Source organism: Brassica rapa, chromosome A05 (genome assembly GCF_000309985.2).
Source record: "Brassica rapa cultivar Chiifu-401-42 chromosome A05, CAAS_Brap_v3.01, whole genome shotgun sequence".
Lineage (NCBI taxonomy): Eukaryota > Viridiplantae > Streptophyta > Magnoliopsida > Brassicales > Brassicaceae > Brassica > Brassica rapa.
In genome coordinates, this window is record NC_024799.2 from 11,190,859 (window position 1) to 11,206,284 (window position 15,426).

Genomic DNA, 15,426 nt, shown 5'->3' on the forward strand with positions numbered 1-15,426 from the left:
AGGTCTGGAATCGAGCCTCATAGGTTGTTACATTCGGGTTTTATGTTGAACCCTCGATGGTGAATTCATTCTCAATCCATCTTTTGAATTGTTGGAAGAATCAAAATTGATGTTCAATTCCGATTTAACTTATAGTAGATCTTGATCCGTGCTATAATTCGATAAAGCATGGATATATTGTTTGTTTTGTTTTTTTTTGGTATAACATTTTTGTAAATAGTTTAAAATGAATATCACTTCGCTCCTGGTTGAACAAAAAAAAGGAATACCACCCGTTCCTCATCCATAAAATTAGTTAAATGTAAAAAGCAGTTAAATGAAATAGATCTGTGTTTTGCTCGTAGGAAGCAACACACATATCAATATACGACTTAGTTATCAATATTATTTAGTATATAAATTTTAAGATTTTTAAAATAATTTAAATGAGATTATTCGAACTCGAACTGAAATTTAAAAATCCCTGAATATGACTAAAATATTTAACTCCGAAAACTAAAAATATGAATAGACACTAACCGAATCCGAATGGATACTCGAATGACCACCCATAATTTTTATATAAGATATTGTATAAGTTTAGACACATTTATCCAGAACCAAATAACCATAACCAAATGTGAACCTAATTCATAAATAAACAAGTCAATCATATATTTCTGGAACCAAACAAATGAAATTGAACTGGAACCAAACCGCAAACCAAATAGGTATCCAAAATTTTAAAGTAAAATTATATATCCACAAATATTAATTATATTTAATTTTAAATAACTAAATATACTAAAAATACTATTATTAACCAAATTACCCGAATATTTATCCATAAATTTAAAATTATCAGAATTATTTGATATTTTTATTCAACAGTCCGATATTTAAAGTTGGTATAATTATTTATTTGTAAACATAGTTATTGACACTATGAATATAAATGCTATTAATTGTTATTGATAATAGATGGTATCAGGGATGGGGAAATCAAAGCATCAAATAGATGAATCAGTTGCTGTCAAGTATCAACGATTGTAGTCGAATAATTGTAGTACATACCGAAATCCCCTATATATTAATCCTAAAACATTACAATATATTTATAATTTTTAGAAAAATAAGTTAGTCCATATAAACATATACAGTGAAACATCTATAAATTAATAATGTTGGGACTACACCAAAAATATAATTTTTTATTAATTTATAGAGTTATTAATTTATCGATATACTAATTGAACCAAAACTCCATTTGGGACTAAAAACTTATATTATTTTATAGAGATTTTTAGTGTATATTAATTTATATATTATTAATTTAAAGAGGTTATATATGAGTCTGTAAAGTTGACGACAAAAAAAAAAAGAGGTTATACTGTACTAGGATTTTTATTAAACTAACTATCAAATTAGTTAATAGTGTACAAAATAATTTTTATTCTTTCATTAAATAAAAACTACATAATTGCCTAATATGATTAACATATATATGATAATTAGTGATTATGAATAGTACATATTTGATAACAATTTTTGTACCCTCTTTCTTTTTTTTTGTTTAATTTTATATTATTAAAATGAATTAAATAATCACATTAAGCATATAAAAAAAATTAGATTTTTCTTCTATGTTATATTTTGAATTTTTAAAGACGACTATAAATTACTAAAAATGGTAAAAGTCTCACATTGAAATTTTTATGATCAATCGTTTAACTTTTTTTTTGCTCAAGCAAGATACAAATGATCATATTTCGTAGGGGTGAGCGTTCGGATATTCGTTCGTATTTGTATCGGGTATTTCAGTATAAATGTATGAAACCAGTTCGGCTATTTCTACACTTCTGGTCGGGTTCGGGTATTTTATGTTCGGGTTCAGATATTTTTGGTCGGATTCAAATATTTAAATTTTGAAGAAAAAATAAACAAATTATTCATTGTTTAAGTTTATTTTTGTATTTAAAATATACTTTTAACTTAAATGGTTTTCAAATTTTTAAAAGATTAAACTATCAATAGGTTTGAAGATAAAACTTTAAAAATAGAAAGACAGTAATTTAGTTGTTGTTTTGAAATTTTAGATGAACTTTTGTTAATGCAAGAAACAAGAGCTTGATACGTATTTTAAGTGAGTAACAAATGATTTTATCCAAAATTGTATGTAAATTATCTAATTTTGAGCAATGTGCATCATTAATAAAATTATTTTGAATAAAATGAGAGAATTAAACTAGAAATATAAGGTTAAATATATTTATGTTTGGTTATCTTCGGATATTCGTTCCGGTTCGGATATTACCTGTTTAGGTTCGGGTACCTAATCTCTCCGAATTCAATAATCGTTCGGGTCTCGGTTTGGATTTTTGGATGGGATTCAGATACGGGTTCAGGTGTTGGATAAAATGCCAGCCTTAATAAATCATATGAATATGAAGTCTCATTAATAAATATTCATATATATATATATTAATATCATTTTAAATAAATTATATACTATATAAAAGTCTACAAATATGTTAACTTCAATATTTACAGAGAAAAAGTTATTAAGATCTTAATATGTTAATTTTGAAATTTGTATTGAAAAATCTCACATTAAAAGTTTTGTAGTTAACGATTTAATTTTTTTGTTACAGTAAATATACAAATGTTAAAAAATCATATGAGTAGGAAGTATCAGTAATAAATATTTATATTAAAATATACTATATATCTATGTCAATATCAATAAAGTCTTATTTATATCATATAAAGTAAATAAAATGATTGTTTTGATTTATTTATCAAAAACGTGATTGTAAATTAACAAAATGTATTGGTTTTGATTTATGTATTTACTCTTATGTATATACTTTTATGTATACAAATTATTTTTTTAAATAGGTAGTTTCTAATATCTTATTTGATTCTGACAATCCCAGAAACACACTTCTTCAAATCGAAGTGGTTTTTAAGATTGGAAGCACTATATATATTATTTCATTCATATTAAATAATTTAGTCTTGATTTTTATTCCTAAAAATGTTTTAGTGAAATATCATGACAAAATTCCATTCACCTCCTTTTAAGTTTGTTCGAAAAACGAGAAATTTGATCATTCGTCTAATATTTGTTTCTCTCTAATACCTTATCTAGCTATTATAATTGTAAAAATGAGAGTTTTGTACTATTTATTATAAATTTTCTGGTTTTTCATTTAATAAATCAAACAGTTATTATTTATACATAGTTTACATATACTAGAATTGTAAAGTATTAGAGAATTTGTACTCCCTACACACCAAATATCCCCTATTTGCACTCCATACTCTATATCCCTCCAATTTTCTTCACTCCATCATTACCATTTTCCCCCCCATTCTATGGTATCCCACCGTTTTTAGTATATTGAGCTAATTTGCTCAGTATTATACATATTATTATTTGTATACTCTTAAGTAACTAAACCTCAAAAGCCTAGGCTAATAAAATAAGTAATTTGTTTTGTTATTCTAGAATAAGATGATTTTAAGACCGAACTGGTGAATATATACTAGACACACATTTATATTTCGAGTTTGTACTTATATTTTATAACAACTTGATATATTAGATTTGAACACTAACCTGTTAAAAGAGTTTGTTTGTGATTTTCTTCAAAATTTTGATTCTTAGATATGTATCTCGAGTGGAACTAATTTTTAAAGATGTCATTTTTTTTAAATTGACACTTATGTAATTCATCGAATTTATAGAATAAGTTAAAAATAAACTAAACTCTTATCTGTGAAACACAGACGAGAACGAAAACACAATTTTAGAGGTATAAAATTCACTTATGAAGAGTCAATAGTAAACAAATCGAGAGCAGAAAACCTAATCTCATTTCGTCATTATACAATCGATGTTGCATATTTAATTTTGTTGATTTGTGTTAGCCGAAAAACTTAATTTCATTTTGTACATTTGAAGTCTTAAAAATAATTAAAATGAGCTGTAATGCATAAACTCTTCAACAATTATGATAAATTTAAGATACCAACATTTGTATTCATCATTTTAGAATCGATAAAGACTGTAGTGTGTGGTTTATTAAAACCATTTAATTAACAAACATTATTGTATGAACTTACTCCGCGCATGTGCGCAGGTAATCATCTAGTTATAAGAAGTAAAAGGGAGGTTTTTTTTTCTCATCGGGAGATTATAAAATACCAAGTCTTATTATATATATATATATATATGTGTGGCAGTTAATTATTTAAAAATGTGAACTGTAAATAATTGGATCAAACATTTATCCACCAGTCATGATCCTAATATAATAGAATAGATCATTTTAGATTCATCCTAATTTAATAGAATAGATCATTTTAGATTCAGACATATTTTACAACTCTACCTAAAACGCATTTGTTTTTTTTTTAATATCAGAACTACAACATATAATATTAATTTTGGCGCAACAGTTATTCTAACTCAAGACCTCTAACATAATAGTCAGAGTTCCTTTCAGTTAAGTCAACGACTTTTAATTTTGTAAATATATGGTGCTACCTTGAACAACTATAATCATAGAGCCTCCCCTATGATTACAAACTTATGTAACCAAGCTCTGACATATATCTAAAATTTATTTTATATGAACTTATTTTATATTCTGTTTATAATATTTTGGATTTAGATATTTTAAGAATCAGATTAAAACAGAAGTTGAGTACATGGTTTGTTTATGGATACTCATTCCGGTTTGGATACTAACTGAAATATTTGAGTACTTAATTAATCGGGTGCAATATTTTTTCTCTTTTTGAGTTTTTTGAATATATGTTTTCTTTTTAACTAAGAAGAGTTAGTCACCCACATGGTTTGAAGCCAGCCTTTGCTGATACCAATAACATGGTGTAAAGCATTTTTTCCACCCGATTTTTGAACTAGAACAACACCTTTGATTAAACAACCTGATCTAGTACTACATCCAGTAATAATATATATACGGTCATGTTTGAATAACACTTGATACTTGAAATAATACTCTACTCTATGTGTGTACTATGTAAGAGTGCTCCCAAAACGAAAAACCACTTTTTCTTCGAGTGCTCCTTTTCCTCTCAGATATGGGAAGTATCCTGCAGAGTTCTTATACTAATGGCTGGAATGCTATAATGCATTTGCTTACTGATGTGTCAATGGAAAAGTATAGTATTTGCTTACTGATGTGTCAATGGAAAGAAAGAGGCTCTTTTGTATCCGTTATGCTTTTCAGGCAGCAGTATATGCGTTATGGAGAGAAAGAAATAAGATAAATCATGATGATAAACCATTATCTTTGCTAGCATTGAAAAAAAATGATTGAAAAAGGAGTCCGAAACAAGCTTAATCTGATGAGAACAAAGGGTGGAAATAGTATAAAAGGAGTGATGTAATTTTGATTTGGAACAAGATTGTAAATATTTCAAAAATTATTAGGAGTATCAGTAGGTAAGGAGTTGCTCATTACACAAAGGTCCGCACTTGTTGTAAATATTTTTTTTATGAATAAAATTTAATTTTTATTCAAAAAAATAGAAAAAAAAACACTATGGATCTTTATAACTTGAATCAGATACAAATTTTAGTTTTTTGGTTAGTGTTCATTTTATCATTTAGTTACAAATGTACACGTCTACCTTTTACCATAGTTTCTTAGAGATTAAGCTAAGACTGAGCTAAACCTAAGATTTGCTGGCTTGTTTTTCTTGATTGGTTAATTGAAATCTAAACTGAAGAAAACAACAGCTCATTTACTTCCCCACGAAATTACTGAAATTTAATTATTTTCCAGTGCAAGGAATTTCGTTTATAAGTCTGCTTTGTTATTTTGTAGTTTTCTTTGGCTTTAAGCACATAAATGCAACACAGAGAAGACAATTTCATTTGACTTTTTAGGCCAAAGTTGATTAGATGATCAAACTGTAGAAACTCAGAATAAACGGTTGAAGCAATAGATAAAGATGGTTGAGCTGACTATAACAAATAAAACAAGACTTAGATTTTGCTTTAAGTTAATGATTAAAAAAATGTCAACAAGTCTTTTAAAATAAGACCAAATCTTTGATGTTGTGGCTTATCGGAATAACACTGGCAATTGCTTGGTTTGGTGGGTTTGGTAAGACATTTGGTTTATCTACCAGAGGATTGCTATAAATCCATGTGAAGTTGTTGAATCATGTTAGTGAGTTAAGTAACAAACAAACAATGAGCCTTGAGAGACTTCAAGCAATGAGAAGTTTATTGAAGAGTGAGATGGAGAAGTCAGAGACATTCTCACTGGTTCTTGAAAAGACAGGAACCAAGCTTCAAGAAATCAACACCAAGTTGCTGTCTTTAGAAGCTGATGTTAAAGTAGATAAATGGAGATCTTTGCCTTTCTCGGATCACATCCGTCACACCATTGCACCTATCTCAGCTGCTCTGAGAGTCTTTGCCACGGTTCAAGAACTCGAGAGATCTCTCATGTCATGTAAGGATGTTCTTGGTTATGTTTCGGATGTTAAACGTCTTGGAGAAGCGTTAAAGCTTCTGTCAAGTAGCTGTGTTCTTGCTCTTACCTGGCTTGAAGAAACAATCCAGTTCTTGTCTGAAAACGGAATGCCTGAAGATCATCCTTGCGGTCTACGGTTCAAGACTTCGATAAAGCTTCTGAAGGAGTTGCAAATGACCGAGGCTCGTGCTTATCTTAGTGGTGGTAGTCTCTGCACAGCGTTGGAGAATCTTGAAACAGAGTTTGAGAGGATACTCGAAGAAGAGGAGGTTTTGTCTGAATCCAACATGAGAAAGTTGAAGACAATCATCAAGAGATTAGATGCTCACTGTGTACCTTCTTACATCAAGATCCGCACAAGGGTCATTCAGAAACGGTTTGAGAATGGGTATCTACACAAAACAATCACAGAAGATGACAATGTGCAGGACAATGAAGGAGATATAGATCAATGGAGACTTGACATGGAGATAGCTGTGAAAGAGATCTACGAGTTTGAGAGCAAGCTCTGCTATCAAGTGTATGAAGATGTTGGAGAAGAACATGATGTTCCATTGCGTTGCTTTGGAGCAATAGCATCAAACTCAGGACTCCTTCAGCTTCTCAGGTTCGGATCAAGAATCAGCAAATGCAAGAAAAGTCCACCAAAGCTGCTAAAGCTCTTAGGTTGTTTTTCTACAATGGACAACATTAGAACCGAGTTTAACCGGCTGTTCAAAGGTGAGCTATGTTCAGACATACGCAGAGAAACACGGGAGCTGATTAGCAACCTCGTTAAAGGTGTCTGCGAGATCTTCTGGGAGTTGCCTTGTCAGGTGGAGCTTCAAAGACCAAACAACCCTTCTCTTGATGGTGGTGTACCTAAGCTTGTGAGTGTTGTGACTGAGTACTGCAACAAGCTACTGGGGGACAAGAACAAGCCGGTCTTGTCCAAGATTCTTGAGATTGATTTGGGGTGGAAGAAGGAAAAGTACCAAGAAGAGATTCTCATAGGTCACATCTACAACATACTGAGAGAGATTGCTTTGAATCTTGATGCGTGGTCGAGTTCCAGCAAAGAAACAGCTCTTTCTTACATCTTTATGATGAACAACCACTCCCATTTTAGCGGTTTGAGAGAGACTCATCTCGGGAAGATGATGGGAGAGTCTTGGTTAAGTGCACATGAGCAGTAGAGAGACTACTACGCAGCACTATATGTCAAAGAAAGCTGGGGAAAGCTCTTGTCTCTACTCACCATTAAATCTCAACCTGCGAGAAGAAAGCGAGCCCGCGAGTCCATTAAACGAACGTTACAAGACTTTGCCAATGGCTTTGATGAGATATACACAAAGCAATCAGATTGGGTTGTGGAGGATGAAAGGCTGAGATGGAAGATATGTCAAGCCATGGTAAGAACGGTTGTGCCGAGGTACAAGAGTTATCTACAGAGTTACATAATGCTTCTTGTTGAAGAAGATCCTATGAGACCTGGTAACGACTTGAGTTATACTCCAAAGGGTTTGGAGATGAAGCTAAAGACAATGTTTCAGAGCAAAGAAGAGACAGAGAAGACATACAAGTGTTCTCATTTTGTGAACAAAGTGATGGATTTGGAAGTTACTCAGAATTCTCACTTGACATTTGAAGCTATATGATGATACTTACATAAGAGTATTTGGTGAAAACAGATTAGCTTTACTTGAATAGCTGTGTAGTGTATGCATGTGACATACAACAGGTCTACACTTGGCTAATTTAAATGCGCATTTCAAATTTATCTTTAGCTTTTATTTTTCTGAGAAAAAAATTTCCTTACAAGTTTAATTTCTTCTTTTATTTTTCTAAGGAAAAACGTCCATTTCAAGCTTATTCTTTAGGGTACATGAGACATGATTAATGTGATAATTTGGGGGAATAAACGGTACAATCATTTCGGAAAGACTTTGAACACGTCGCACTAGGTGTAGGTACATTAATCCGGAACAAAAGAATCAAACCGTACCGAACCAAAATACCTGAAATCAAACTGTTCATAAATATCTAGACAAATCCTATATTTCTGACATAAAAAATTGAAAACGAACCAAAATCGAACCGAAAGCCAAATAGTACATAAACTTTTAAGATGTTGTTTATATACTTAAAAATATCAATTATATTTAGTTTCTAAACAACCAAATATTCTATTAATACAGTTTATAAACCGAATTACCCAAATATTTTCTTGATCTGAAAATATTTATAATTAAACGAATTACTCAAAGTTTTATCTGAATAACCCAAATTGTCCAATATTTAACTTGAAAATACCAAATTATCCAACATTTTTATCCATATTATCTAAATTACCCAAAAACCAGAACCAAAATGAAAGCAAATTAGACCCGGAAATTTTTCAGATAGTAGCCGATTTCTAATTTTGCTGCCGATCGAACCAAAACTGAAATAGCCGAAAACCAAACTGAATTTTGCAAATAACCGAACAGTTCATAAATCTCTAGAACTAACAAACCAAAAAAAATATCCAAACCAAAACCGAACTTGAAAACCAAACTTGAAAACCGAACACCGAGACCTACGTCACACGTTTGTAGATATTTTATTAGTTTGAACGTATCTTATTTATATCACAAAATACAAAACCAATTTACTATATGTCAAAGACAACTTAAATATATCCAACTTAGAATTCACATTTTTGCAGACTTTATGCATTACATATATATTATTGGTATGTAATAAATGCCATAGCATGACATAAATATTTACTCAGTATCCCTATATATTAAAATATAAACATTTGTAATAAATATGTTCATACACATATTGACACGTATCAGCCTCACAATCATTTTAACTTTACAATACTTACGTGTCAGATTTACAGTTATTTAACAATTAATGTGTTCACATATTAATTTTTTAAATACAATTAATGTGTTCACATATTAATTTTTTAAATTCTATGTACACAATTTAATGTGTTCACACATTAATTTTTAGTCAGTTCATTTTTAGTTTCTTCAATTTTAACTTTTATATTAGTGAATTGAAATTCTCTCCGGGCAAGTACTGAATAATATTATTGTTGAAAGAATAAATTACAAATTCATTAAGATACACATCAACTAAAATGTCGGGATGAGAATGTTTTTAGAAATTAAAAGTTTCGCATTTTGTTGAACTTGGCCATAGTTGAGGTTTATGCATATGAAAGCAACAAATAATGATGATTGGTTATGAATTAAGGAAACTGATGTGAAAAACACCACACACAAAGTTGGATCTTTAGTTTAGTCAAGTATTATTTTTCTTTACAGAGTTTTCATATCAATAATTAGAAACATAATCAGATTGTTTAAAAAAAACAGAAAAGATTTAAAAGAAAAGAAAAACTCGGGAAATCGATTGAAAAATAGAATTCATGTACTGTGTGAAGAGATCACATTATTTTTGACGCAACTCTAACCCATTTCACTCGATTTTATCGTGTTTTTATTATCTTTACCAAGAATTTATTATACGAAAGTTCATGTTATTGGTTATAGATTACGTCAATTTTGGAACATGTCAACAATATTGACACGACGCTCAATAATTTTTATTGGTATTCTTAGAGTATTTTTCAATAATTATGTACGTAAAATAAGCCCATCATATTTGTTTTACATTTATTTATTTTTCTTTATATTAGTAGAAGAAAGTAAGTTTGAGTAAAATATTTGGATCTAAAAAACCAAACGGAACTTGATTTGAAAGTAATGCTAAACACAAACTAAAACTGGTTAAGTACTCAAATGAATCTAAAAGTTTAATATCTGAATAACCAGACCCGAATCTGATCTAAACTGAAATATTTTAGATACCGAAAATATATAAAAAAAAATTATATACTTAAATATATCAATAATTTTAAATTTTATATCTATTATATATTCAATAATATGAAAATATCTAAAATAACAAAACATGTTCAAATACTGAAATATATATATTTTTCTCTATCTAAATATTTAAACTGGACTATTTTTATGTAAATTTAAGTATTTAGTCTTACATTACTCAAAATTTTATGTTTTATATTATTTTTATTTTCATATTTTGAAGAATATATTTGGATTTTTGTTAAAAATCTATACTATTAAAATAGAAGTCATGACTTCTTTCATGTGTGATATTTTAAATGGACCATCCCTAGAAAATTGCTTATATTATTTTTTGTATTTTCATGATAAATCCTAACAACCTATTTAATTCTATTTTTGTTCCATCAAAATATATTGGAGATGCATAATTTTGAAAATTTAATATTCTATCAATCTATACTATTAAAAGGGAAACAGTCTTTAAAAATTTACTTATAAAAGGTTGTTGGACCCTTTCCTTTTTTTATTTTTTGGTGTTTCTTATATATTATATGCTATCTCTATTTAATCTCACTTTGTTATCAACAAAATAAATATTATTAATTGGGCTTTGGGCGTTTAACTTGAAAAAGATAATTTAACTGATACAACCCATTCAGAAAAGAAAATTATAAATCCAATTAACATTTGTTACAGGAAAAAAAATTAACCAAATTAACTTTAAACCCATTTTTTACAAAATCCCAAATTATGAAGATCATTTTATGCATAAATACATATAAATGTAACATTATTTAAATTGTATGGATTTCTAATAATAAAATATCTGTCACAAACTTATTTAAAAAAAAAAAAAATTGATAATAGTTTGATAGAAAATTAAAAAAGGAAAAAAAATAATACTTGCTTCACTATTTTGGTAGATTGATAATTAATATATTTATAAATAAACTTAACAATATTTGTTAAAAGAAATTTCTTATACAAGTCAAATGTATATTAATATATAAAATATTTATAAAATAAAAAACAAATTATATTTTTCTCAGTGGGTTAATAACGGTCTTTTTGATTTTCAGATACTTTTACTATATTCATTTTATTATATTTTATCCCACTATATATGAGTTTCTAGATCTTACGGTTCGCCCACAAGTCTGATTCGGATATGAAAACTCAATGAAAACATTGTACCGGACTGAAATAATAATAATTGAACAGCTTTTAAATATTTTAGATATATAATAATAAATATAAATTTATTCAATATTTGAGTTTACGGTCCCCAAAAAAATACCTGCGCTTCTTAAGCACGGGTCAAAATCTAGTTACATAATTAAAATAGATATCCGAACTCGAACCCAAACCGAACTTGCAATGATTCGAGCCAAACTCAAACCAAATTTAAACCAAAATTTGTAAATATTTGAATCATATTTAAATTTCTAACTCTAAAATCCGAAATCCGAATAGATCAACTGAATCCGAATGGATATTTGAATGCCCATCACTTGAAAAGCTATACGTCAAATCTCTTACTACAATGTAAAATAAATAATTTAATCAATTATTTCACTTCGCGCATGTCGCAGATGACTACATAGTAAAATTATGAGTCACTTGTCAATTTTGTACATACCAACAATGAAAGATTCTATTAGTAAATTGAGAAATATACAATAGTATTCAATGATTCATTATATATATTATTAAAAAGTTTGTTTACTATTTTTGAATTATATATTTTAAATGATCTATATAACAAAAAAAAAAGACTTGTACAGTTTTTCTTTGTAATCAACACCAACACTTGGTAAGTAACAGTTAAAAGACATAAAAACATAGGTGCTTGGTGTTGCAATTTGGGATGATATGGAACAAACCCGGTTTAATCAAAATCAAAAGTCGGTACGTATCAAAATCAACTAGTTGAGAGTTAACTACCAGAATTCACGGCGAGAGTGTCGGTGGCTGGTGCTACAGGCGTCAGTCACACTGACAATTAACACCCAAAATAAAAACAAAGTATCTTTTTGACAAAATCATCAAAAAGAAACTCGCAGATTGGTGAAGTCCTTGTCTCCTTTTCTTTCTTCTTTTGCATTTTCCTAACCATTCCACTAATTCCCCTCAATTTCCGTGAAACTCTTCAAAACCCATTTGGAGAGAGAGAGAGAGAGAGGCGGAGAGTGTAAGAAGAAGAAGAAAATGGGCGTGGATTTGAGACAAATTGTGGCTGCAATCCTCACCATCACCATGTTTGTAATGCTCGGACAAATGCTTCACAGAGACTACTTTGATGCTGTTCAGGTACTTAACCATGTCCCTGTTAGTGACTGAGCTCACTTCAAGTGGGGTTCTGATCGAATTTGTGGATCACAGATCTAGTTTAGGGTTTCATTTTGTATCGAATGTGGATCATAAAGACTCAGACTTTGTAGATAATGATTGTGAAAGCTTCAAGCTTTTTGTTTTTTTGGTTTTTTTTTTCTATAGCTGAAACTTCAAATGCTTCTCTTATTTGTGTGTTTGTGGTTTTTTACAGGAAAAAGTTGAAGGAGATGCACATGATATTGAGTTCCATGGACCAAAAGTAGCTGTTGTGGAAGGGATTAAAGGACCTTGGATGCATGATAGCCATGACCTTAAACCTTGTTGGTCAATCTCTTCATCTGGTATTTGTTTTCTTCCTCAGATCATTTCTGCTTTTTAAATCTTCTCTGCTGTTTTTGAAATTGGTTTGCTTCAATGTTTTTTTTTGGTGTTGTAGATGAAGCGGTATCGTCAAAGGGTTATGTTACATTCTCCTTAACTAATGGTCCTGAATACCATATCTCTCAGGTACTCTTCATATTGACTATAAAGAGATGTTCTCTTCTTTCCTCTCTAATATCTTTTGTTGTTTTTAACTTTTATAGATTACTGATGCTGTGATGGTGGCGAAGCATCTTGGAGCAACTCTTGTGCTTCCTGACATAAGAGGAAGCAAACCTGGTGATGAAATGTTAGTGTTTTCTTTGTGTCATCACAAAAGTTTTTGATGTTTCTCTGTGAGGTTTATGAACAAGTTTTAATTGCTTGACCAGGAACTTTGAAGACATCTATGATGTAGATAAATTCGTTAAAAGCCTGGAAAGCGTTGTCAAGGTTGTGAAGAAACTGCCAAGCCACGTTTCTCTAAGAGACATCGCCATCGTTAAGGTCCCCACTCGAGTTGCAGAAGACTACATCAAGGAGCATATCGATCCCATCTTCAAATCAAAAGGGAACATTAGAGTCACAACCTACTTCCCTTCTGTGAACTTGAGGAAGACTTCGCTGGATGGCGAGACAGATCCTGTTTCTTGTTTGGCCATGTTCGGCTCCTTGGAGTTGCAGCCAGGAGTGAGTGACCTGGTGGAGTCGATGATTCAGCGGCTGAAGAAATCCGGTGGCCGTTTCGTAGCCATAGACTTGAGAGTTGAGGTACTTGAGAAGAAGAATTGCCGTGAAACAGGTGCGGTGGGATCCAAAACCTGTTACAACGCACAAGAGATCGCTTTGTTCTTGAGGAAGCTTGGGTTTGAGAGTGATACAACTATATACCTGACTCAGCCTAGATGGGAGAGTAGCCTCAATATACTTAAGGACATTTTCCCCAAAACGTTTACTAAGGTATCATTCATTCTTTTAAGTATGTGAAGTTGTTAATTACCCTTTTGCTGATGTAGATTGTCTATTATGGCAGGAGGCGATAATGCCAGCAAGCAAGAAGTCGAAGTATCTTGAGTTAGAAAACTCAGAGTACGAGAATGTTATTGACTTCTACATAAGTTCGAGGAGTGATGTATTTGTGCCAGCCATTCCTGGTCTGTTTTACGCTAATACAGTTGGGAAAAGGATAGCTTTAGGCAAGCCTCAGGTTCTTGTTCCTGCGGAGATCTCAGGAACGTCTGGTCTTTCTACTGATTACATCTCTCCCTATATCTCAAAGAAGAACCACTTGGCGTATTCATGCTTTTGCTGAACTTCTCTGTGAAGGGAAACAGCGAGTGATCTTGAAAGTACATGAAAGGGTATAGCTCACCAAAAGTGTAAGCCATCTAGTTACCAGGGGATTTTTCAGGTTGTTTATTAACAAAGTTTAGCTCTATACCGGTTCGAATTTTAGTTTTTAGTATTATTATCATTGGGGTTGTCTTGTTTAGGAAAGAAAAACTTTTGTAAGTTACAGTTTGAATCTATTGGCTCCTAGCTTTATATTCTAGTCATTTGGTAATTATGGTTGAGTGTGAGAAGGAGGATACGACCAGACATAACAACTGTGCGAGAACAATGCAATGTATGATCTATCTGAGATAAAAGCATCAAAGATAAGAGATTTAGACACACAATATGTAGATGAGATTTTGCTAGGACGTAAATTAAGATGAGCCAGGGGAGATGAAATGTTGAGATTACTGAATCTCTCATGGTCATCTCGACCACTGAGTCTTGTGTTGTCTCTCCCCAGTTCTTCAGCGAGCACGAGCCATCTCTAAAGCCAGACACTCGTTGAGTTCCATAACAACGTGGCTCATGTTTGGTTTTCTTCTACCTGCAAGGTCACTGTTGGGATCAACAATCTCTACAGCACCGCCTATCACCGGGAGATTTCGCTTTTAGTAAAACCCACACTCTTCCCAAAAGCGATGGTCCATTGGAACCGGCTTACCAGCGGTCTAGTTGGTGGGTTCAGAAGTCACTGGTCCAATATTCTTTCCGCTCTAGGAGACTAACGGAACTACTAGCCTAAGCTGATCCGAGCGCCGAACTCCACTTGGACCCGGTAACTCGACCTCAGCTAACCAGACTGGGCAAATCGGGACAATATCCCATCACCTTGTTTTCTCCACTCGGATCACAAGCTTGCGTTACTAAGCTCGACATTAAGTACTTGTGCACTAAACTTATATATACATGACGTAAAAACTTGTTTTGTCCGATGTGAGACTTTGATTTTTGTAATAAATTAGACTTAAATTAAAACTGTATCAGATTAAACCAAAAAAAAAACAAAACCGGTTGTATAATATTGGTTTTTCTTTTTTCTTATATAATTG

General features: G+C 31.2%; 2 protein-coding genes across 2 annotated transcripts; both read left to right on the forward strand.

Annotated features, from left to right (window-relative positions):
- The first annotated feature begins 1,571 nt into the window (after nt 1-1,571).
- Nucleotides 1,572-10,000, forward strand: LOC103868559 (exocyst complex component EXO70A1). Its single transcript, XM_033290975.1, is given in 1 exon segment — nt 1,572-10,000. A coding segment is annotated over 1 exon segment (1,923 nt). The 5' UTR covers nt 1,572-6,211; the 3' UTR covers nt 8,135-10,000.
- Nucleotides 10,001-12,307: 2,307 nt separating this feature from the next.
- On the forward strand, nt 12,308-14,603 carry LOC103868560 (protein MANNAN SYNTHESIS-RELATED 2). Its single transcript, XM_009146645.3, has 6 exons — nt 12,308-12,655; nt 12,891-13,020; nt 13,116-13,186; nt 13,264-13,349; nt 13,432-13,999; nt 14,073-14,603. The coding sequence occupies exons 1-6, from the start codon at nt 12,554-12,556 to the stop codon at nt 14,349-14,351; spliced, it is 1,236 nt and encodes a 411-aa protein (XP_009144893.1). The 5' UTR covers nt 12,308-12,553; the 3' UTR covers nt 14,352-14,603.
- The last annotated feature ends 823 nt before the right edge of the window (nt 14,604-15,426 follow it).